At 53.4% G+C, this 22,682-nt stretch overlaps 1 protein-coding gene across 1 annotated transcript; it reads right to left on the reverse strand.

The window, feature by feature from the left end:
• Nucleotides 1-7,514: 7,514 nt before the first annotated feature.
• LACTBL1 (lactamase beta like 1) lies at nt 7,515-16,268 on the reverse strand. Its single transcript, XM_070403170.1, is given in 7 exon segments — nt 7,515-8,052; nt 8,055-8,643; nt 10,193-10,298; nt 11,222-11,460; nt 12,445-12,602; nt 14,819-14,928; nt 16,205-16,268. Coding segments are annotated over 7 exon segments (1,647 nt in total). The 5' UTR covers nt 16,254-16,268; the 3' UTR covers nt 7,515-7,656.
• Between the last annotated feature and the right edge of the window lie 6,414 nt (nt 16,269-22,682).

Raw genomic sequence — 22,682 nt, forward strand, 5'->3', positions numbered from 1 at the left:
CAGACCTCTGTTCTCTGTAAGTTCCAAGAGAGAGAGAGACCCTGGCACTCTTGGAACTTGTCTAGTGACTCATGATTCTCTTCCTCGCTCAGGGTTATAGAAGGCCCAGGGCTGAGAGAACACATGGAGGACGCCAAAGTCCATGTGGCCTTTCTGGCTCAGGCTTGTCAAAAGCACAGGCAAAGGAAGAAGTGACTTGGAAGGAACGCTTGCTGCCTCTGCAGGATGCATCAGGAGCAGGGGGTTGGCGGTGCACTCAGCTCAACCGGGCCAGGGGGCGGGGGTCTAGGTATTAGGTGAGCTGTGAGGTGGGACTGTGAGGGTCCCGGCGTACTCATGGACAACCCCCCTCCCCCCCCAGTCAAAGCCACAGGAATGATCACCTTTTCCTGGTCAACTAATCTCTGCGCAAATGGGCTCCTACTCACATAAACTCAGAATTCTTTGTGGAGGAGGAGGCAGGGACTCTAAAGGGGGGAGGTCAGGGATGCCTCATCTCAGGACCTTTCCCTTTGTCCATGGGAGACTGACCAGTGGCAAAGTTTCAGGTCACAGGTGGCTAGCTAAAGGCCATTCGGTGGTCCAACAGAGCATCCTGCATGGCCCAGCCTGTCGTCTGTCACTCACCTGTTCTCCAGAGCCTGAGATGCAAAGGGAAGGAAGGGATTAGAGGGGAGCATCCCCCTCCTTCTCCCCCCCCTCCCCCCGGAGGAGGGAACAGCAGAGTAAGCCACAGGGAAGGCCTTGGCTGGTTTCCCTAAAACTGGCCAGTCTTGGCGAGTCGGCCACCCTTGTGCCCCAAAGATGCCCAGCACGGGTGGCAGCTGTCCCGGCACACAAGGTCACCTTCTGGAGAAAGCTGCCCTGATGCTCTTCAGATTAACTCTGAGTCCCCAGCCTGCCGCCCCCCTCCCTCCCACTGCTCTGGAGCCACCACAGGGGGCTGGCACTCAGTGCTTCCTGTCAGATGGCTTCCTGCGTTAAGCCGATAGGCTGGTGTCTGCTCGCCAGCATGTCTGCCCATCCACCCTCCAGGGCCCCGCGTCCTCAGTGGTCCTGGGCCCCCTCGTGCCTGCTTCTCAAGAGTAAGGGTGCTCCCCTGACCCTCTGTGTCTCCATTGCAGGATGACAGACAGACGTCACTGTGACCATCCGGGGGGCCTGCCTCTTGCTGCCGGACCAGCTCCCCCACCACCTCTTGCTTCTCAGCAGGAAGTGGCCGGCCGAGCTGCTGGCCCGGGCACACGGCTCTGAGCCGCCTGCCCGCTGCCTGGTTACTAATCCTTTCCTGGCTCCATCGCCCCAAGTGCCAGCCCCACCTGCCCAGCAGTGTGAGAGGCGTTTCCGGCTGCTCTGCACGCAGTTGGTACTTGAGGAAAGAAAAGCTGCCTGTGAACAGGGGCCAGGGCACCGTGGAAATGGGCCCAGCTGCTCCGAGAGTGACAAGCAGAGCTTCACAGGCCAGACTGGGTAATAGCGGGGCCATCGCCTCCGCTCCTACTGCTCCAGAAGCCCCCAAAATGAGTTGTTGTTGATAATCAGCAGGCTTCTTCTTGGGGGATGATATCGATCAACCGGTAAGACGTGGGCAGACCGATCAGAATAGATGATGGAAGTGCAGCAGACACTTAAGGGACTCGGGGCAGTGGCTGTTTACTAGCCAGTGGTGCCTCCTGCCCATAGGGCATCAGCTGGGTTTTCACCATCTTTTCTAGTTGGTCCCCACGCTGCCTGCGCTCAGGGAGCTCTCTGCCACCCCCTTGTGTGCAGTCATTAGCCTTGCACCCCTCTGCAATCGAGCTCATCTCCAGAAGACTAGGAGCTCCCGGGCCCTACCCCTGCCTAGCTCTTCCTCACACCTGGCTGAAGCACAGGAAGGACCCAGGGCTCTGGTCCCCGCCTCCCCCCAGTGCTGAGCCCTTGGCCACTCCTGGCTCTCTCCTGGGCCCCTGTAGTCCCAAGACTGGGACCAAAGGATGGAAGACTCTTGCCAGGGAAAGCAGTGCAAATGCATTCAAAGGACAGGAGGCCACAGGTTGCTAGGAAAAATGCATCCTGGCAGCCTTGCTCTTGTCACTAACTTAAGATGTGGATCTGGTAAGTCACTTCCCCTCACTGAGCCTCAGTCTCCCACATGTAAAATGAGAGGACTGGACTGGGTGAACCAGATGAGGAGGCACCATTTTCTCCCCTAGGTAGGGGGGAAGCTGAGGCTCAGAGAGGGGAAGTGGCTTGCTCAGCATTACCCAAGCAGGAATGGGCAGAGCAAGGCTGTGTTGATCTGCTTCCATTGCCCACGCCACATACTCCATCAGAGGACATCAAGTACTGGGTGTCTGATTCTGGCTGGTAAGAGAAGGGAAAGCTCAAATGGGCTGGGGCTGTCAGGGAGGGCTTCATGGAGGAGGCTGTCTTGCAAATGACAGAGGTTGAGAGAATGATCATTCCAGGTGGGCGGTAGAGTGTAACCAAAAATTCAGAGGTTGGAGTGCTCCAACAATGAGGAGTTGTGTCTGCCTGGAGCAGAGGGAGTGGTGGGAAGTGGGGGTTGATGTACTCGGAGGGCGAGGCAGTTTGCACATGATACACAGTCCAGCCACAGCAGGTTCTTGAGCAGAAGAATAGCAGAGTGAGCATCGGGCTCCAGGAGGAGTGAGTTCAGCCATCAGGTGGGGGCAGGGTGCCCCACAGCTTCCCCCTCCCCCGGGAAGAAGAGCCCCCTGGAGAAGCCCTCATTTATTCCAGGAGAATCCAGGCCCTGCTGCTTCATTATCCATCCTCACTGACGCATTTAATCCACAGATCACTCCAGCTGCTGGGAGCAGCAGGGTTGGATTTCGTGCTACCCGATTCTTAATTCAGCTTCGTTTGATGATACCCACCCCATTCCCTCCAGGCCTCTGTGAGAGCTACCAGGCCCTAACCAGAGCTGAGTAGATGTGGGTGGCAGTGACGGCCTGGGCAGGCAGGAAGGCGGGCATGGCAGAGCCCTGAGGGGACAGAGCAGAGCCCTGGTGTAGGCTGGAGGTGGCATGGTGGCATACTTACTACTTAGGATACCCATCTCTGCCCTGGTGGCCCTGGGATCACCCAGGAAGGGGCTGGGCTCCTGCCCTTTACAACAGTGTGTTACGCTGGGGAAACCCAGAGGGAAGCTAGGGAGCCACTCTGTGCATGCACACACCAGCTGCCGGCCTGGACCCAGCTTCCCAGGAAATAGGACCTGCCATAGAACATCTGGGAGAACGCCTCGAAGCTGGCCAGTGTCCCTTCAGGGACACCAAGGTCAGAGTGTTGGTCCCAGAGAGTGACTTGGCCTTTGTTCTGACACAGGAAAGCTCAGGGACACCCCACTGGAGGCGGGTCGCAGGAGGTTGAGGCCACAGGGATTGCATTAGTCACCGAACACTTACCGTACATTCGGGACATTATGGGTGTTACCATCCCCCCTCTCCCGGTGAGGGAACAGATGCCCACAGGTGCTGCCAGAGGGTTCCCTCCAGGCCCTCTGCCTTCGGGGCTCCCCCTTTCCCACCTCCCGGGATTTCTCCGAATGTTTGCCATCGCCCACCTGTGTCAGAATCACCTGGGCTCTTGTTCAGCTGGCAGACCCACAGGCTCCGCCCCGACCCCCCGAGTCAGAATCCCCTAGGTCAGCCCAGGGGCCTCTGTTTTAACAAGCTCTCCTGGGAGGCTCCTCCAGACTAAAATCCTCTCTTCACTTTCCCCTCGACGCCCTGTGCCCTGATGTCTGCGGAGAGAGGAGCTGGTGTAGACAGGGATCAGGACAAAGCAGGACATCGTCAGATAAGATGCCCAAACTCAGACATGGATTAGGACCCATGAAGTGGGGGCAGGGCTGACCCCTCAGGCATGTGTTCAGACTGTGCTAAGCTTTCAGGGAAATTAGACAGACCCCCCAGACCCTGAGTCTGTCTGAGTTTAGCTTCCCAGCATGGAGGCTGCCTCGGGAAAGCTGATATAGCAAGATAAAGCAAGAACTTAATACTGCAGAGGGGCCCGGCAGCTCCCCCAGGGCCACCCTGTGGGCACCCCACGAACCTCAAGGCTATAATCCAGAGCTGTTCACTCAACACCTGGCCAGGTGGGCCAGGCAAAGGCAGAAGGGGGCTTCCAGCTGGACCTGGAGCTTCATATGCCCCCTCTTCCCACCACCACCAACCCCCTGCTTCCCAGACTAAGACACAATGCTTTCCCTGGAGAAGGGTGAGGGAGGGAAGGCCCTTGTCTCTACTCAGGTCTAACAGCCATGTTGGAGGAGGGGAAAGGGAGAGGGGAGGCAGGAGGTCAGAGCCAGGACCACATACACTCTGGGTTCCTGCAGAGAGTGCAATTCTAACATTCCATGGGTCAAAGATTCCAAGATTCCAAGATTGCAAAAGCCCCCAATTCTAAGATTCCAGTGGGAGGATTCCATATTTTTAACATTCCATCACCGTATGATCCTATGCTGCTCATTCTTGAGCCTTCAAGTCCCATTTGTTCATCACTGGTCCCCAAATCTGAGGACCGTGGCAGGGACAAAGCACAAAGAAAGAGCAAGAATGAGAAGAGAGAGAGAGGGATGGTGAGGGAGGGTGGGGGCAGGTAAAAACAAACACAACAGCTCCCTCCTCTGAGTCTGAATCAGAGCTGCACCTGGACAAGGGCCAAGACCCTTCCTGTGAGGCTGGGTTTCTCTCCCTGGGAGAGGAGCAGAGCTGCCCCGGCTGAGCAACGCCCCATGCAGACCACCGTGCCCACTGGCTGGTGGGCTGGACAGCTCAGCTCAGGAGCCAAGTGGGGACCCCACTAGCTAGGTTTGGGGAGGGACTCATCTGGGAGGAACTCCCACCCCTCCCCCAAAGAGGAGCTGCAGGGCCCGGGATTTGCTGAAGCATCTTCCCCAGGTACACCACCTCCCTGTGCAGAGCCAGTGTGTGTGTTTGTTTTTGTTGTGTTTTATTTCAGCGCTGGGAAACCATAGGGTCGTGCTGCAAACCCCAGAGCCCCTCGGGTGACAGCCTCATGGCCACGCAGTCCCTGCCCCATTCCAAGGGCCCTTTGACCCTTTCTAGTGGAGACCATTGCCCATGGGATCTGGGAGGCCAGCCCGTGGAGGTGCCTCTGGACTGCTCATAGCTCAGTCTGCCTGCTTTCCCTTCCATGGACAGGGCCTCCGGTGGGCAGGGGACACGAGGTGGAGCCTCTGAGGCTGGCCCAGGGTAGGCCTGGCAGGAACCTCACTCACAGCCAGCCTCTTTGGAGCACAGAGAAGAGCAATTACTGGTTGGTCAGGCTCAGCCCCAAATCCGAATCACAGCTGCTATTTCTTGAGTGCCAACAATGTGCCAGAGGCCACGCTTACCTTTTTATACACAGCGTCTCGCTTAATCCTCACACAGCTCTGCGAGGCAGGTACAGTTATTACTCCTGCTCCACAGACCAGGGAATTCAGAGACCAGCATGGGGGCTTTCCCAGGTCACAAAGTCAGTCAGTGGTCTCTGACCCCAGCATCTGCCCTCCCAATCACTATGCTATGCTGCTACCAGGATGCCCACTCAGTCCCTCTCCACTGTCAGGGCCTTGCCAGTCAAATCCCACATCTCCAGGGGGCACTGGGACATCCTAACCTCCTAGAGCCACTGTCTGAGCCGCTATCCTGGACTCCCCGCGCCCCCCCACCCCCGCGCCCTACCGCCCAAGGTGTTAGTTCCAGCCTGGGCCATCAGGCCAGAACTCTCAACTGGGGGTGGGGGGGTGGGGGTGGGGGGGTCTGGCAGGGTTTCACAGAACCCTGTTTCTTCTGGTCATAAACACGATGTTCCTGATAATGTTGGGGGGTCGGGAAGTGACACGGTCGGGGGTTCTGATGGCCGTGGGTCAGACCTGGACCCCCACTACTGTGACCAAGGAAACCTCACCAGCTGTGTCCATGGGCTCCTGACCCTATTTCTCCAATGCCTTTGTAGGAGTATTTTTAGCAGAACCTTTTTTTTTTTCCCAAAATAAATGTGAATTGTAAAAACTATCACTTGGACTCACAAGGTTTTTTTGTTCGTTTGTTTTGGTTTGGTATTTGTGCTGAGCTTCCCCAGGGGAAAAAAAAATGGGGGCTCCTAGCGGTCCTCAGCAGGGTTGTGAAGCATGACTAGGCGTTTTCCAGGACTAAGGATGAAGCCAGGGCTGGGGGGCTGAGGTTGGGGTTGGGGTTGGGTTTGGGTTGGGGTTGAGGTTGGGGTTAGGACTGGGGTGGGGATTTGGCCTTGGCTGGGGAGGGCAGTGAATTGGAGCAGTAACTCCCAAGTGTTCTAAGAACACGTATTCATGTTTAAGAGTTTGAGCTCGGCTGTCAGGGGTCCTAGGGTTTGAATACCAACCCTGTCATTTAGCTCTGTTAGCTCAGTTTCTATGGAGATGTCACATAATTGCTGCCAGCCTCATTTTCATGTCTGTGAAATGGGGCAATGACATCTAAGTCCTAGAGCACAGGTGAGGATTAAATGACATGAAGCATGACAAGGGCTTGGTGCGCAAAGACTTGAACTCTCCAGATTTTGCTGGGAAAGATCAGGGCCCGTGTCTGCCATACACGCAGCTGTGTTCTCCATAATCAGGACACTGCCTGACCTACGATAGGATCTCAGTAACTGTTTGTTCAATAAATGTCAGTTCAAGTTCTGCTAAAGAAAAAAAGAAAAAAGAAGGGGTCATTCAAGGACAGTTCATGGCAAAATACATTAGGCAAATTTTGGACTTGGGCAAGTTGATTAGGTTTCTTTACTTCAGGATAGTACAGAGCCTTAAATATGTTTAAAAATATGTATAGCCCTAACCAGTTTGGCTCAGTGGATAGAGCATCGGCCTGCAGACTGAAGGGTCCCAGGTTCAATTCCCGTCAAGGGCATGTACTTTGGTTACGGGCACATCCCCAAGTAGGGGGTGTGCAGGAGGCAGCTGATTGACGTTTCTCTCTCATCGATATTTCCACATCTCTATCCCTCTCCCTTCCTCTCTGTAAAAAATCAATAAAATATATTTTAAAAAAATAAAAGGAACAAACTACTGATATACACAAAGACATGCACGAACCTCCAAACATCATGCTGAGCAAAAGGAAACAGACACAAAGGACGACACTGTATGATCCCATTCATATGAAATTCTGTAACAGGCAAAGCTAATCTATGGGGACAGAAAGATCAGTGGTTGCCTGGAGCTGGGGACAGGGGAGAGGACTGACTGCAGTAGGAAGGACGTTTGGGGGGCGATGGGAATGTTCTCTACCCTGATAGGGGTGGTGGGTATACATACTCATTACCAAAAATCACCAAACTATACCCTGATAATGTGTGCATTTCCCTTTATGTAAATTATAACGCAGGTGGATTTTTTTAAAAGACAAAACACAAGCCCCTATTTTGTCTTACATTCAACAGACACAAAAGTACTTTGTCAGCGCGCTGTTCAAAGTATGTAAATGCTTTATTCTAAGTTTCTGTACTTAGCTCGTCCTCCCCCCATGGATAAGGAATCGTTTGCAGCCCGGCTGTGGTCCGGGGTCCACACTCCGAGTAGCGGGGGCCCTACCCCGCTTCGTCAACTACCTGGGTTCGCGGGAAGGCGAGGCGGGGAGGCTCCGGCCCGAGCCCCGGTCACTGGGTCTGGTAGACGGGCTTGCGCAGCAGCCGCAGCACCCGGTACGTGTTGAGCCCGGGAACGTCGAAGCCCGGGGACAGCCCGCGGCGGTCCAGGGGGTAGAAGCGGACGAGCTGCCCGTGCTGGGCCTCGAGGGAGAACCAGGCGTCGCCGAGCGGCAGCGCGCACGGGAACGCGCGGGCCACGTGCAGCCGGAAGACGCGGCCGCGCAGGTGGCGCAGCGCCAGCGTCCGGAACGCGGGCGGCACCAGCGCCTCCGCGCGGGGCCCGAACTGGCGCAGGCGCAGCTCGCCCGCCGGCCCGGCGCGCGCCTCGTAGAAGGTGCGGTTGGCGCAGGTGAAGTAGCCGGCGAACGGGCGCGCGCTCGGGGGCGGGGCGGGGCGGGGCGGCGCGCGGCCTCCCGCAGGGCCCGCTCCAGGGTCGGCAGGAGCGCGTCGTAGGCCCGCGCCACCAGGTCGGGCCCGGGCGGCCGTGGCCCGGCCAGCAGCAGCACGAGGCCCAGCTGCAGCGGCGGCACCAGGGAGAAGGTGGCGGCGTAGCCGTCCACGTCGCCGTCCTTGCGCGCCACGCTGTAGCCCCTCTGCGCGTGGAACTCCCAGGGGGTGCCGGTCTCGTTGGTGAAGTAGGCGCCGGGGCAGGCCAGCAGCGGCGCCAGCAGCGTCTTGGCCGCGTCGGGCCGCAGGAGCCGCCGGGGCCCGCTGCCCAGGAGCGCCATGGCCAGCTTGGCCAGGTCGGCGGGGGTGGAGTACATCTGGCCGGACGGGCGGTACCAGCCCAGGTCGTAGAGCGGGGCCGGCCGGCCGCTGCCGTAGAAGCCCGCCGCCAAGCGGGCGCGCACCGGAGGGGTGAGGTCGAAGCCGGTGTCTGCCATCCCCAGCGGCTCCAGCACGTTCTCGGAGACCCAGCGCTGGTAGTCACCCTGGGCCGTGTGGGCTGCCAGGACGTGCGCCAGAAGCGAGAAGGCCAGCGTGCTGTAATGGCACCTGGAACGGGAGGTGTGGAAACTGGGGTGCGGCTCGTGATGAACATTTCCAGGCCCGAAGTAGCCCCTTCCGACCTGCTCAGACTGTCTGAAGTGCCACCAGAGTTTCCTAGGACTGGATCGGTCCGGGAAGGCACCTGCTTCACTGCATCCCAGATGGTCAGACCCATCAGGGACTTCAGCGATCACTAATTCTACATCTGGGAAGAGGAGGGCCCAGAGAGGGGCAAGGACTTGTCCAGGGTCACACAGCAGGACGTAGGAGAGCTGGGCTGGGCAAGTGGTAAAGCAAATCTTATTGGTCCTTTACACTTTAGTATGATTTACTTTAGCAAACAGAAAACTAGAGTCTTAGACTGTTGAGGGGGGCGGGTGGAATTATAGCGATCATGTGGTTCAAGGATGATAAAGGGGGGGCAGGATTTCCCCTCCCTTCTCCCCAGCTATGGCAGACACCAGTAGTCAGTGAGAGGTCTCTCTTCTTTCCCAGAGGAGGTGCAATTTCAAAAAGGCACAGACAGATGAAAATCCACAAATCCCTTTAGACATTCCTGAACTCTAGCCCAACCTCCCTTCATTTTTTATGTTTTTTTTTTTATTGATTTGAGAGAGAAGAAGGGGGAGAGTGAGAAAAAGAGAAACATCAATGTGAGTGAGAAACATCGATCGGTTGCCTTCCAGATGCATCCTGACGGGGACTGAACAACCTGGGTGTGTGCCCTGACCGGGGATCGAACCGGCCACCTCTTGGTGTACAGGACAACACTCCAACTGAGCTACACGGGCTGGGGCCCGTCTTCCCTTTTCTACAGATGCGGAAAGTGGGTTCCAAGAGGCTGCGTGCCTCCTCCGAGGCCTCGTGGCAAGTTAGTGGCACAGCTGAAAGGAGGGCTCCAGCGTGCAGATGCCTGAGCATCACCTGGGTCCTTTCTTCCTCAGGGAGGTGGGGCCTGAGTTCAGCATTCGGAGAAGCAGACAGGGCATCTTTTTCCAAAAAAGGCCAACAGACCCAGAAGGGTGCCTCTGAGGCCGGGGAGTGCCAGCTGTCCTCTGTCCAGCCCCCCGCTCCCAGAGCTGGGCTTCTCTGTTCAGTGGCCACCCCAGCTATCCACTCCCATCAGCATCCCATTTATTTCCATGATGGCACTTGACAGAATCTCTGTTTATCTTGTTTATCTGTCCACTGATAAGAATGCTCACAGCTGACTCACAAGAATGCAAACTCCATGAGGAGGGACCTGGTTACTAGTAAATTTGTTTGCTTCTGTATCTCAGTTTAGCACATTCCGGGCACAGAGCAAGTGCTCAATAAATGTTGAGTTGATGAGTGGAAAGAACTCAAGGTTCAAACAGCACCTGCCTTGCTGTGACACCCCTCTCTGGGCCTCAGTCTTTCCTGCTGTGGAATAGGGGCTGTATTTAGGGACCCCGAGGTCTCTTTAGGCTCTGATCACCCAGGACAAGAGGATACAGTCTCTCTCTGGGGGGGGGGAGGGGGGGGGTCCTGAGGAGGTTCCTAACTTTGGCAGAGCATCAAGGCGCATCTTCACCTGGTTCCCGGGTCCGCTACCAGCACATCATCCTTGAGCAGGCTCAGGGCCTCCTGGGTGCTGCCCCTCCACAGCAGCGAAGTGGATCGCAGCCTTCGGGGCAGCCCTGGGGAGGAGCAGTGGTCAGACCTGCTGAGCTAGCTGAGGGTGGAGGGGGGGTCATTGGGTGCACTGCCCCCCTCCCCACCTTCCAACAATATCGCCTGAAAAACAAAAATAGTCCAGCATGGACTCTAATCCTGCTTGTGTTTTAGGGGGAAAGCCACTTAACCTCTCAAGCCCCAGTCCCCACACCTGTAATGTGAGGGAAATAATTCCTCTATCATAGGGATGATGTGAGGATTAGGTAAAATAAAATGCTTAGCAAGGTGCCTGGTCATAGTAACTGCTCAAAAAGTACTTATCATCAACTATAGCAGTGTGATTCCATAAAATTCTTGAGATCAGTGACCAAACAGCTTTGGGCTTTTCTAACCACTTGTACTTTTCTGATTATTAGCTGTGACAACTATTGGACGAATAGTTTCACAGGGTTTGGGTTCTCTCCATCCATCCATTCAGTAATGGATTTGCAGCTTCTGTTTTGTGCCAACAACTGTTCTGGGTACTGGGGATTCAGTAATGAACAAAGTCGCTGCCTTGTGGGGTTAGTGGAGGGGTTAGACAACAAGCAAATACATATTCATGCTACAGAGAAAAATAATTTGGTCGGACGAAGGCCTTGCAGAGGTAATCCTGGAGCAGGTGAGACCTGGAGAAGGTGAGAGAGAGAGAGCCATTCTTTTCCGTAAGAATGTCTCGGGCAGAGGGAACAGCAAGTGCAAAGGCCCTGTGGCAGGAATGTCTTGGAATGTTTGAGGGATAGCGTGGCACAGCCCGTGTGGCTGGAGAGGAGTGAGAATGGGGAGACTTTGGCCAGTTCAGGAAACAGCAGAGAGTGGGCTCGGCCTGACTGGATGAGAATCTGCTCCTCAGTTCCCCCCACCTGAATTATTTGGGGCTAAGCCAGGTAAGTTCAAAACCGTTCACCTGAGAGCTGGCTGGCCATCCTTCGGAGGGTGACGGGCGAAGGCCTTGGGGCTGGGCCCACCTCCTCCAGCCCATCCATCAGGCTCTGTTGTTTGGGGGCTGGTGCCATGCCCAGCGGGTTGTTAATAGTGAAGGAGCTGGCATACCGCTCCAGAGGGTCATCTAGAGAGGCTACGATACCCTCCTCCCACAGGCGGTACAGCATGAGGACTGGAAAGATCTTGGAGACGCTGGCGATCCTAGACAATGTTGGGGGGACAAAGGTGCAGAGAGCATACTGTTGGCTCCACAACCCATCTCTACCCTGCACCCCAGCCTCCAACTTTCTAGTATTCTAGCAAAGCACTGAATCTGCTTTATTTAATGTCTCAGATGGAAATCCACCAGCCTCTATAGAACTGGCTTTGGGATGCTTGAGAATATACCAGAGGCCGTGGGGCTGGGCTGGGCTGGATGGACGGACATTCCTGAGTATCTTCCCCCAGGCCCTTCCCACTGTGGACAGACCTGGTTGGGCCATACCTCTGCCTCTCACTGGCTAAGTGGTCTTGGGCAAGTACTAGACTTTCTGAGATTCGGCTTCCTTGTCCGTTTCACAGGTTGTAGAGAGGATTGAACAAGAACATGCTGGTAAAGTGTTTGGAAAGATACCCGGCAGGTAGTAAGTGCTCAATAAGTGACAAAAAGAGCAATTGTTGTCCCCATACTTGGCCCAGAGCAGGTGCAGTGTGAATGGAACTCCTCCAAGCCTCACAGTATCTCTGGGAGCAGAGGTGTTCACTTTGCATTGTAAGCTTGAAGGATCCTGCAGGCAGCGCCATGGAGGGGGTATGTGCAGCAGAAGGTCCCCAGGGACTCCCATCTGGGCCACTGCTGCCGATTGACAGGGACCTGGGCCAAGAGCCCAGGGCCTGGTTATGATTCCATTGTGGCACATGGACGTGAGGGAGGGATGGGACACAAGGGAGCCTCTTGGAGTTAGGGAGTTTGGGGCTAAGGGCTCTCCAGAAGCGATTCCTTCCTGACCTGTTACCTCTGTGGTGTGAAGCTGGGCACTCACTGGTCCTCCCTGGACCTCAGCCTCCTCATCTATAAAACTGTCAAGACTTAATAAAGGGCTTGGAAACCCCAGTCATGATTCTCTTGGTTCCCCTCCCTCCTAGGTCCCCCCTGTTCTCCCATCCCTCATCCCTCCCCAGGACCCTGCAGGTCACCCGGCTGACCGGTACATGGTGTACTCATTGGGGGGGCCAGAAGCTGGGTCCGAGCCATTCTTCTTCCCGAAGTTCCCAGTCCAGAGCACGGTGTCATTGTGGATGACAACTGCAGACATGGCCGCCAGCCCTGGGGCAGATAGTGACTGGCGCAGGATCCTCTCCACCTTGCAGGAGAAGAGCAGGAGGCTCAGAATGTGGGTGCAGAGACACACCCCACTTGTCATCTGCACACCCTGCCCATGCCCACCCCACACCCTGCACACAGGTCGCTTTTCCTGGCTCCCCTTCACTCTCTGCTCCCTCTCCCCCCGCCCTCCCTCCCCCCACCCCATCCCACCCCCACCCCCCCCACCCCCCCACCCGTCCCAGTTGCTGGAGGGGAGCCCAGTGAGCCTCCAGACTTTGGGCTCTCATACCATGGGCCCCCACTCTGGTTGCAATCAGAGCAGCTCCCCTAGAATCTGTTTCACATGTGGGGGGTTCCTCATGAGATTTTTGTTCAAAGAAACATTTCCTTGGCAAAACGTAAAAGGAGGGAGGGGACAAAACAGTTGATCTAGTCAAACCCTTGTCTTATGCCCTCGAACAGTGATTTTTCAGCCGGTGCGCCACAAGAACTTTAAAAATATGCAAAATCTCCAAAAAATAAAATATGCAATATCTGACTCTTTAGTCAGGGACGCTGACCTCTTTTCCCTTAGATTGTCAAATAAAAAAATGACAACAGCCAATACAACAATAGTCATGTGGTATGAATGAATCAAAATTATACCTATTTTTTTGTGAGGCAAAAAAAAAAAAAAAATGTTTTCGTTATGCCACAGAATTTTAGTGATTAGTTTATGTGTGCCATGAGATAAAAAAGGTTGAAACTCACTACCCTAGAAAACCTCCAGTAGGCCTAGTCTGACCCCCTAGTGTTGGAGAATTCACTATTTCTAGAAGGCCCCTAAGTTCTCTTTTGAACTTTTATTGAAAATGCCTCATTCTTTGCAATGATGAAGTGTAATGATGACAACAGCTAACGTATACTGGACGTTTAGAATGTGCCAGGCACAGTATAAAGTGATTTCCATACATTGCCTCATTTAATCCTCATAATAAGTCAGTGCTAATTTCTCCCCATTTTTCAGATGAGAAAACTGAGTCTATGAGATATGAAAGTGACTTGCTCAAGTGACTGATGGTTAGTGGAATCAGAGTTAGAATCCCATGCTAAGTCCAGCCCCTGTTCTTAATTATCCGCCTTGCTGAGTGGGTTTACATATCCTGAGTTGAGCTCTGTCAACCTATCACTTCCACCCCTGCCCTAGCTTTGCGTCTCTAAATCTGTTTCCTCCCCTATTGATAGTGATTCACAAGGTGTTCTGATAAAGAGGTTAGCACATACTGAGTGCTCACTACAAGGCAGCCATGGTGTTCATTGTTGCTTTTCCATTAATTACTATGGCTCCCCACCCCGAGAGCCACATGGCACCCTTCTGTTCCCGCTCCTTCACAAAAGCCTTCCATGTATTTGCAGACAGTGAGTGTGCCCCTGCACCAGCCTGCATCTTCTCTCACGTGGAATCATCTGCCTTCCCTTCAGCTGTTCCTCGGATGACAGTTTCAAGTCCCCCCACCACACTGCTGCTCTTACCTCTCTGATCGTGTTTCATTTGTCTGTATGCCTCCTAAGGTGAGTGACCCAAGTGGGTGGGGTCTGACTGGCACAGACTAGAGCCAGCTGACAACCCCCTCTACTGTTAGGCCATCCTCAGTGGTAAAAGTTATATTGTGGGGGGTGTTTTGTTTTAATTATTTTCAGTGGCCTCTGTGATACGGACTCTGTCATCCTCTCCAATCTCATCTTTCTCCCCCTTCCACCTATGGCCCCACCAGACTGAATTGCCTCATAGCTCTTTGTCTGTGCCTTGTGCTTACTCTGCTGACCCTGGGTCTTGGCACATGCTGTTCCCTCTACCTGGAGCACACCTTCCACACGCCCCCTCCTGCCCCCCCAAAGCTCCTTTAATATTCACATGTCCATCAGCTGGGTGTCTCCTATTGTTCACATCTCAGCTTAGACACCACTTCCTCCAGAAGCCTTCCCTGACCCCAAAGTCAGTCCCTTTGTACCCCCACCACAGTCCCCTAAACTTCCCCTGTCCTCACTCTCACCCCTGTGTTATCAGTGTTTATCGTCTTGACTGTTCCTTCATTCCCAGACTAGTAGCTTCCTAGGAACAGGACCGTGTCGTCTTTCTGCCATGGCCCTGGTGTCTAGCACAGAGGCAGTGCTCAGAAATTACATGGTGAATGAGTGCCACTTCCCGTGCAGAGAGCGACCCTCCCCTTCACCACTCAGGCCTGGCACACACCCTCCTGGGTCATCACCGACCTTTTCCAGGGCCTCCTTCAACACGGGGACAGGGTGTGCCAGGGGCACAGGCTCGGGGTGCTGGGGACACATCCTCACAGGGACAGAGGGCGCTTCTGGTCCCAAGGAGCCTGCCGGGAATATCACATGGTGAGAAGGAAGTAGCGATCAGGATAGTAGTCTAGAGGTCACCCTAGAAGAGATGGGAACGTGGCAGCAGAGGCCAGAGCCATACGTTGGGGCCAACCCCCTCTCCCCTCCGCAGCTGGTGATAGCCTCACCAGGAGTATCAGGGTGCAGAGACCAGCCATGGGTATCAAGGAGCAAAGAGCGGAGTGTGCCTGGAGGAGAGGGGACAGTTCCACACGCTCCGCCTGCGGCTTGGCCTTCAAGATACCAATTGGGCCACAGTTCCCAGTGGCGGCCCTTCTCTCCTCGCGCCCACCTTCCTCCCTCCGTGTGATCCGCAGACTTAGACAAGTTCCAGCTCCTCGGGCAGGCCCGGCCCTGTGCTGTCCGTCTCTCTTTCCCCAGTTCAGATTATATGTTTGGGTGGGGAAGTGGACTTGGGGCTCCGCTTTGGCTTCAGGCCTAAACCACAGGGAGAACTCAGTCTCTCACCAGAGCCATGCGTCCGGGCATGAGGGACTCATGTCTCGTTCTGCTTTGGTCTGGCTGTATGGCTTCCTTGGAACCTCGGGGAACAGGGTGTGGGCCTTGGCAGGGCAGGACTCTGTCTGGGAGAGCATCCCAGCGGCCCCCAGACCTCCCCTTGTCCTCTGAAAATGGTGTGGAGCGGTGAGGGTGCCAGCACCTTGAGGAGCTGCACCCTTTCCAAGTCCTTCCTGAGACTGCCCGGAACCGAGACTAGACTGGAGGTTCACTGTGGCCATACATTCTTTTAGCTCCTCCTGGCTTTGTGACTTGCTTTGGCCAAAAGAATGGGGTAGAATTGATCATTGATCCTGGGCCTTCCCAAAATTAGGCCTTAATGCACCTTTGCTCCCTGGGAATACTGCCCCCTCCTGGACAAGCCTGGGATAGCGGTCTGGAAAGGGAGAATCCACATGGAGGGAGAGATCCAGCTCTCTCAGCTGACTTGCCCACTGCATTGGAGAGAGAGCTCAGATTAGACCAGCAGCAGAACTGCCAGGAAGCCCATAGACTAATAGAAAGAATGAATCACTTTGTGCGAAGCCAGCAAGTTTGGGGTTGGCATTAGGATCCTCATTTTACACACAAAGACATCAAGGCACGGAGAGGTCATATGACTGGCCCAAAGATGCACAGTTAGAGGCCAGAGCTTCTGAGCCTAAACCTTACGATACCCTCGGGTCAGGAGTGGCAGCTCAGAGCCCACAAGGACCCACAGGGGAGGGAGAAACTCGAGGATGTCTCTGCACTCACCGGTCTTCAGCTTGGGGAGGTAGTACTGCCACAGGAAGCAGCCGGTCATGAGCACTGAGAGCAGAAAGAAGAAGCTGCAGGAAGCTGGGAAAAGCCACTTCTTTTTTACTTTCAGTTGGCCGAGCCACCAGCCAGCCTGGAATGGGGAAGACACAGGGCACAGCTCCCATGGGAGTCAGCCAGGGGGAAGAAAGAGACCCTACCCTGGCCCCTTCTATACCTTAAGTTCATCCAGTCATAATGGAAATCAACACGGAAGTCCACAGGGAAGTTCCAATATAAATATACATTTCACACCTGGGAAACCAAGGTCCTTCCCAGTATAACTGTTCCACAGCTCTGCCATGCATGTGCCTCTGCACCTCTGCGCCTTTGCATAGCCTGTTCCTTCTGCTGAGCCTGCTGTATATTTAGTGATATATCTCCTCCATGAAACCTCTGCAACTCCCTTCACCCAGGTCCCCTCCAAGGCACTTGGAACAAGCCTGTTATGGTGCAAATCCAAGTCTCTCTCTAGTACTGTAGTTGTTTGACTACTACTAGCCGATTTACCTAATGGAGGTGGAATTCTCCCAAGATTTAATCTCCTCCCCTTCCCCCAAATGAAACACCCATTCTGATCTTGGTGTTTGTCATCATGCATGCTTTTATTCTTTGTGTTTATGCGTCCATCAAGAGCATGTAGTATTGTTTTGCACATTTCTAAACTTACATGAATGATATCCTACTGTATTATCCTCTTGCAACTTGATTTTTTTCCACTTTGATACATATAGCTCTGGATTATTCATCTCAACTTCTGTAGAGTATGCTGCTGTGAATATACTTCATAGTGGAATAGAGCATGGAGATGGGCCAGGCTTCCTTAAAACGTGACAATGTTATACATTCGAGGTGGGAGCACTACGCGTAGAAGTGAAATTTCTGGGTGGTGAGGTATGGCCATCTTTACCATACATATTCTCCCCTGCATTCTCCAGCGTTGTTCCAGTTTACGCTCTGCCACCAGTGATTCTCATTGCTACCTTTAATTTGCATTTTCTCTATTACTAATAAGGTTGAAGGCCTTTTCATGTAGGATTTGTTTTTATGTGAATGGATTGTTTTTATCCTTTGCCTATTTTTTTTTCTATTCAGTTTTCTTCACTTAGAGCTCTTTGTAAGTTCTAGATACTTATGCTTATAGCATGTCTTTTCATATTATGTTTATGGTAACTTTTGTTGAGAGGCAGGATAGTGTAGTGATGAATCTGTGGCCAGATGGCCTGATTTTGAATCTCAGTTTAACCACTTCCTGGCTGTGTGACCTTAAGGAAGTCACTCAACCTCTCTGTGCTTCTGATTCCTTACCTGTAAAATAGAGATGATAATAGCCCTTGCCTCATAAATTTGTAAAGATTAAATGAGTTAATATATATAAAGTACATCTTGTCTGACACATTGTAAGACCTATTAACTGTTATTCTTGAAGAGAGGGCTTTTGCAATGGTTTTGGTTATTGCCAGTCAAATTTATCAACACTGTCTTTTTTGTTTGCTGTGTGTGTGTGTGTGTGTGTGTGTGTGTGTGTGTGTGTGTGTTTGCTTAAGAAATCCTTTTCACAGAAGTCTTAAATATAGATTTCTATACTTTCACACAAAAATATGTTTGGATATAGCCCGGGGTGGGAATGGCTGGGGGAGAGGTCAACTGGGGAAAAAGGAGACATATGTAAAACTTTAGACAAATAAATAAATAAATAAATAAATAAATAAATAAGTTTGGTTATAGTGTAAGGAAAGGATTTCATTTTATTTGTTTTTCATGTGAATAATCAGTCATCTCAGCACCAACCTGTCCCCCACTGGCTTGTATACGGTCTCTGAAACATACAAGCGTCCGCACACACTGGCCCCTGTTTTCTAGGCTGTTTCATTTAGAGTCTCACTGAGTTTCTAGTCCATCCCTCCCTGCCAATCCTCCCCTCACTTCCATAACAAGACTTGTTCCCTTACTGTGTGCCAGGGGCTGCCCTACAGGAAACAGTCTGACCAGAGAGGTTTTCTCTGATCTGACCCTGGTCAGCTCCGTGGACCATTCCCGCCTCTCCTCCCCTGTGCACCTTTATGCTCCCACAGCGTGCATTGCTCCCCTCCATGCCTTTGCACCGGCCCTTCCCTCTGGCTGCCCTTTTCCACTGGACAAACGTGGGGAAGCCCCTGGCAGCTGTGCAGCCTTCTCACTCTCCCCAAGGGTCCTCTCCTCTCTGTGCACACTCGTCACTGCTTTGCAACAGGAACCTGCACGGGTTACTCCTGCTTCCTTGTCTGGCCCCGACCAGGTGGCTAGTGTCTCCAGCACCAAGATCATTCCTTCAGGGCTTTTATGCCTACAACACCCGGCACTCCGCCCGGCACTGGCAGGTTCTCAGGGAATGTGTTTCGAACTTTACATGGTCCTGAAAGTTGAAAGGCTTAGTACAAGTCTTAGCCCCACTCCCTGAGTCCGTTGTAATTCTGGACGCATCCCTTCCCCTCTTGGGGCCTCCATTTCTTCAACTTCGGGAGAGGGCTGGGCTACTTGTAAAGAGGATACTCGTCATCTAGAAATCTCATTTGATTTCAGAAGTATCTCCCAGCTCTAGAATGTGGTGTGCATACTGAAGCCATTCTTTATTCATAATCTCCAAAGATTGGAGACAGCCTAAGTGTCTTTCAGCTGGTGAATGAACAGACAAAACTGCGGTGCATCCATGCAGCGGATGCTACTCAGCTAAGTGCGGGAACGCACTGCTGATGAACGCGATGATGTGGATGAAGCCCAGATGCAGTGTGCTAAGTGGAATAAGCCAGACTCAAAAGGCTACAGATGAGATCACCCCACTTTCACAACATCCTGAGAAAGGCAAAACTATGGGGACAGAGACAGCTCAGTGGCTGCCTGGGGTAGGGATGGGGACCACAAAGGGGCAGAAAGGCATTTGGGAAGTGATGGAGCTCATTCTATATCTTGATAAAGTGGTGGTTATAGGACTGCATGTATTTGTCAAAATTCAGAGAGCTGCACACCAAAAAAAAAAAAGTGGATTTTAGTGCATGTAAACTCTACCTCAGTGTTTTTTAAAATAAAGCCCTTAAAGATCCCAGGTAGGATGTCTCTGACTGGGTGTCGCAGGTTTCTGTGGGAGGGAAGTTTGAAAGTGCTCCCCTTTGAGCATGAGCCAAGGGCCATGGGGGGGAAGGGAGTGGGGGGCGGGGGGGCGGGGCAGGGCCAGTGAGGGTGCCCCAGGCGGGAGGCTGCCAATCCCCTTGACAGGCACCCACAGCGCCATGTGTTCAGGTGAAGAATGAAGTGCAGACTTTACATGATTTGCTGAGGTCGTGAGCAGCAGAGGATGGAGCTGGGAGTGTCGCTCTGCACTGTGCACCACCCCACCCTCTGCACCCCCAACTTGCAGCCCTCCTCTGGGGTCCAGCCGCATCTCACATCTGTCTCCTATCTCAGGATTTATTCCCATAGACCCAAAGGTGCAGCCAGTATCTAACCTCTAAGCTGCTCACCTGCTGCTCACATTTGGACTTGCAACAGCCGCTAGGAATCTCTCCCCTCACCCTTCGCTGTGGGGGGGTGGGGGGGGTGGGGGGGGGAGCTCAGGAACAGCCAAGGCTCTCCCAGCCCCGACCCATAACACAGCAACCCCAGCTCCTTCCCAGGTGGTGTTCAGCCCACGGACCCTCACCTCCTCCTTCCCACTGCCCACTCTGGGCAGCCCTTCCTGTCCAGTCAAACATTCAGAAACAATCCCCAAGGGCAAGCTGTGTGCTGGGCGCAGTGCTGCCTCCTGAGGCTCAGTGCCTTTGGCCAGCATCTGACCCCTGTGGAGCCAGCAGGACGTGGAGCGGCCAGACACAGGGCTCTGGGCCCAGGCGAAGACGCCATGATTCGGGTTCCGCCCTTACTACCTTTGGACAAATGACTTCACCTCTTTGAGACGCAGTTTTCTCGTCGGTGTAATGGGAATGGCCTTTGTCCCACACCCCACGGAATCTAGGTAAGAGTAAAGGAGACGATGCTGCAAGCCGCTCACCGGGGTAGCTAGTGTTGTAATGATAATTTCCCTGGGAGACAGATGTGCACAGATCATGGGCACAGAGCTCTGGGGGCTCCAAGGTGCCCGTGGGCTCAGCCTTGGGGACGAGAAGGAAAGCTCCCCTGAGCAGGGAGTTGGGGATGAGTTGAGGGCACTCCGATCAGAGGCCTGGAGATGTGAAAAGGAAGAGGAGCCGTTTCTGGTTTTGAGAACTCGATGAGCTCATACACGCAAAGCACTCAGAGCTTCCTGGCCAGGGGTGCGCGCCCGAGGAATGTGGGTGATGACGATGGCGGTGCTGAGGGCGATCTAGGCTCATATTTGAAGCAAACGCGTGGGGCCACGCCTCACCTGGGTCTTCATTCTCTCCAAGGCGTGGGAGGTCCCCGCTGGCTGAGGATTCAGGTCCACAGCCCAGGAGACCCTGTGAGTGGGAGGTTCAGTCACAGGATGAAGGCAGAGAGAGAGAGAGATGGCGGGGCCGGGGGTGGGGGGGTGGGGGGGTGGGGGGGGGTGGGGTGGGGGGGGGAGCGGGGGACTGGAAAGAGAGGAAGGGGACAGAGAAATGCTAGGAGGAGAAAGGGCAAAGCAAGCCCTCCCCTTCATGAAGCCCCGCCTCAAAGGCAAGGGGAGGCCAGCTCAGAAACGCCGCGAGGGTGACCCGCTATCTGGTCTGCCCGGGTCTGTTCTGACTTTAGCATTGAACATCCCAAGTTCCTCAGTCCCAGCCGAAGAGTTGGTCACCACCACCACCACCCACACACCCCCCACCCCCACACCCCTCCATCAGAGCCCCGGGTACCTAACCCCAGCTCACCCTCTGGAAGACTCAGGAGGGGCAGGGCAGTTCAGGCCCTGCCATGGCTGGCCAGTGCCTCTCAGGGTCTCAGTGTTCCAGGGACAGGATGGCTTCCTGGGCTCTGAGCCGCAGGCTTCACCCAGGCTCCCCAGGGGCTGGCAGACGTGGTGCCCGATTTCCCCAGCACTAAGCCCTCTGTGCCCTCCGCCATGGGGATTAGTTCCTGGGGTCCCCCCACCAGCAGCCAGTGGGGAGGGGGGAACATCTGTCAGGGAGGCTGGTAGCATCACGTGACCCACGATGCTCCGGGCTGGCCAGCGAAGAAACAGTCTCCCCAGCAAGTCTTTGTCAAACCCAATATAAAAGAGATGATGGCGGGCTGCCCGGACACAGCCCACCCACCGGCCTCCCAGCCGCAGCCACCACCACCCTCCCACCCCCACCCCCCGCACCAGCTCCTCCGCTGCCTCTGAGGAACTGGGTCTCCAAGGAACACAGTTTGAAGACCACTGGGGTCTGCCTAGTAGTTTTATTTCATTTATGTTTTTATTAATTGATTTTTTTTAATTAAATCTTTATTGTTCAGATTATTACATTTGTTCCTCTTTTTCCCCCCCATAACTCCCCTCCTTCCAGCTCCCACCCCACCCTCCACCCTCACTCCCCACCCACTGTGTTCATCCATAGGTGCATGATTTTTGTCCAGTCACTTCCCGCATCTCCCACACCCCTTTTCCCCCCAAGAATAGTCCGTCTATTCCCTTTCTATGTCCCTGATTCTATTATAATCACCAGTTCATTCTGTACATCAGGTTATTTATTCACTTGATTCTTAGATTCATTTGTTGATAGATGCATGTTTGTTGTTCATAATTTGTATCTTTACCTTTTTCTTCTTCTTCCTCTTCTTAAAGGATACCTTTCAGCATTTCATATAATACTGGTTTGGCGGTGATGAACTCCTTTAGCTTTTCCTTATCTGTGAAGCTCTTTATCTGACCTTCAATTCTGAATGATAGCTTTGCTGGATAAAGTAATCTTGGTTGTAGGTTCTTGGTATTCAGCACTTTGAATATTTCTTGCCATTCCCTTCTGGCCTGCAAAGTTTCTGTTGAGAAATCAGCTGACAGTCGTATGGGTATTCCCTTGTAGGTAATTGAGCCTCTTTCTCTTGCTGCTTTTAAGATTTTCTCTTTGTCTTTTGCTCTTGGCATTTTAATGATGATGTGTCTTGGTGTGGTCCTCTTTGGATTCCTTTTGTTTGGGGTTCTCTGCGCTTCTTGGACCTGTAAGTCCATTTCTTTCTCCAGATGGGGGAAGTTTTCTGCCATTATTTCTTGAAATAGGTTTTCAATATCTTGCTGTCTCTCATCTTCTGGCACTCCAATAATTCTGATATTAGACCGCTTAAAGCTGTCCCAGAGGCTCCTTACACTATCTTCACACTTTCGGATTCTTTTTTCATTTTGCTTTTCCAATTGGGTGTTTTTTGTCGAATCTTTGGTTTGATTATTGTGCTCCTCTGGTCTGCTATTGGGTATAATATTCTTTATTTCAGTCCGTGTATGCTTACTTTCTAATTTCTTTATCGTAGCATCGAGGGTCTCATT

Source organism: Myotis yumanensis, unplaced genomic scaffold, assembly GCF_028538775.1.
Source record: "Myotis yumanensis isolate MYYU_CA2020_CCGP unplaced genomic scaffold, mMyoYum1.0.hap1 SCAF_2, whole genome shotgun sequence".
NCBI lineage: Eukaryota > Metazoa > Chordata > Mammalia > Chiroptera > Vespertilionidae > Myotis > Myotis yumanensis.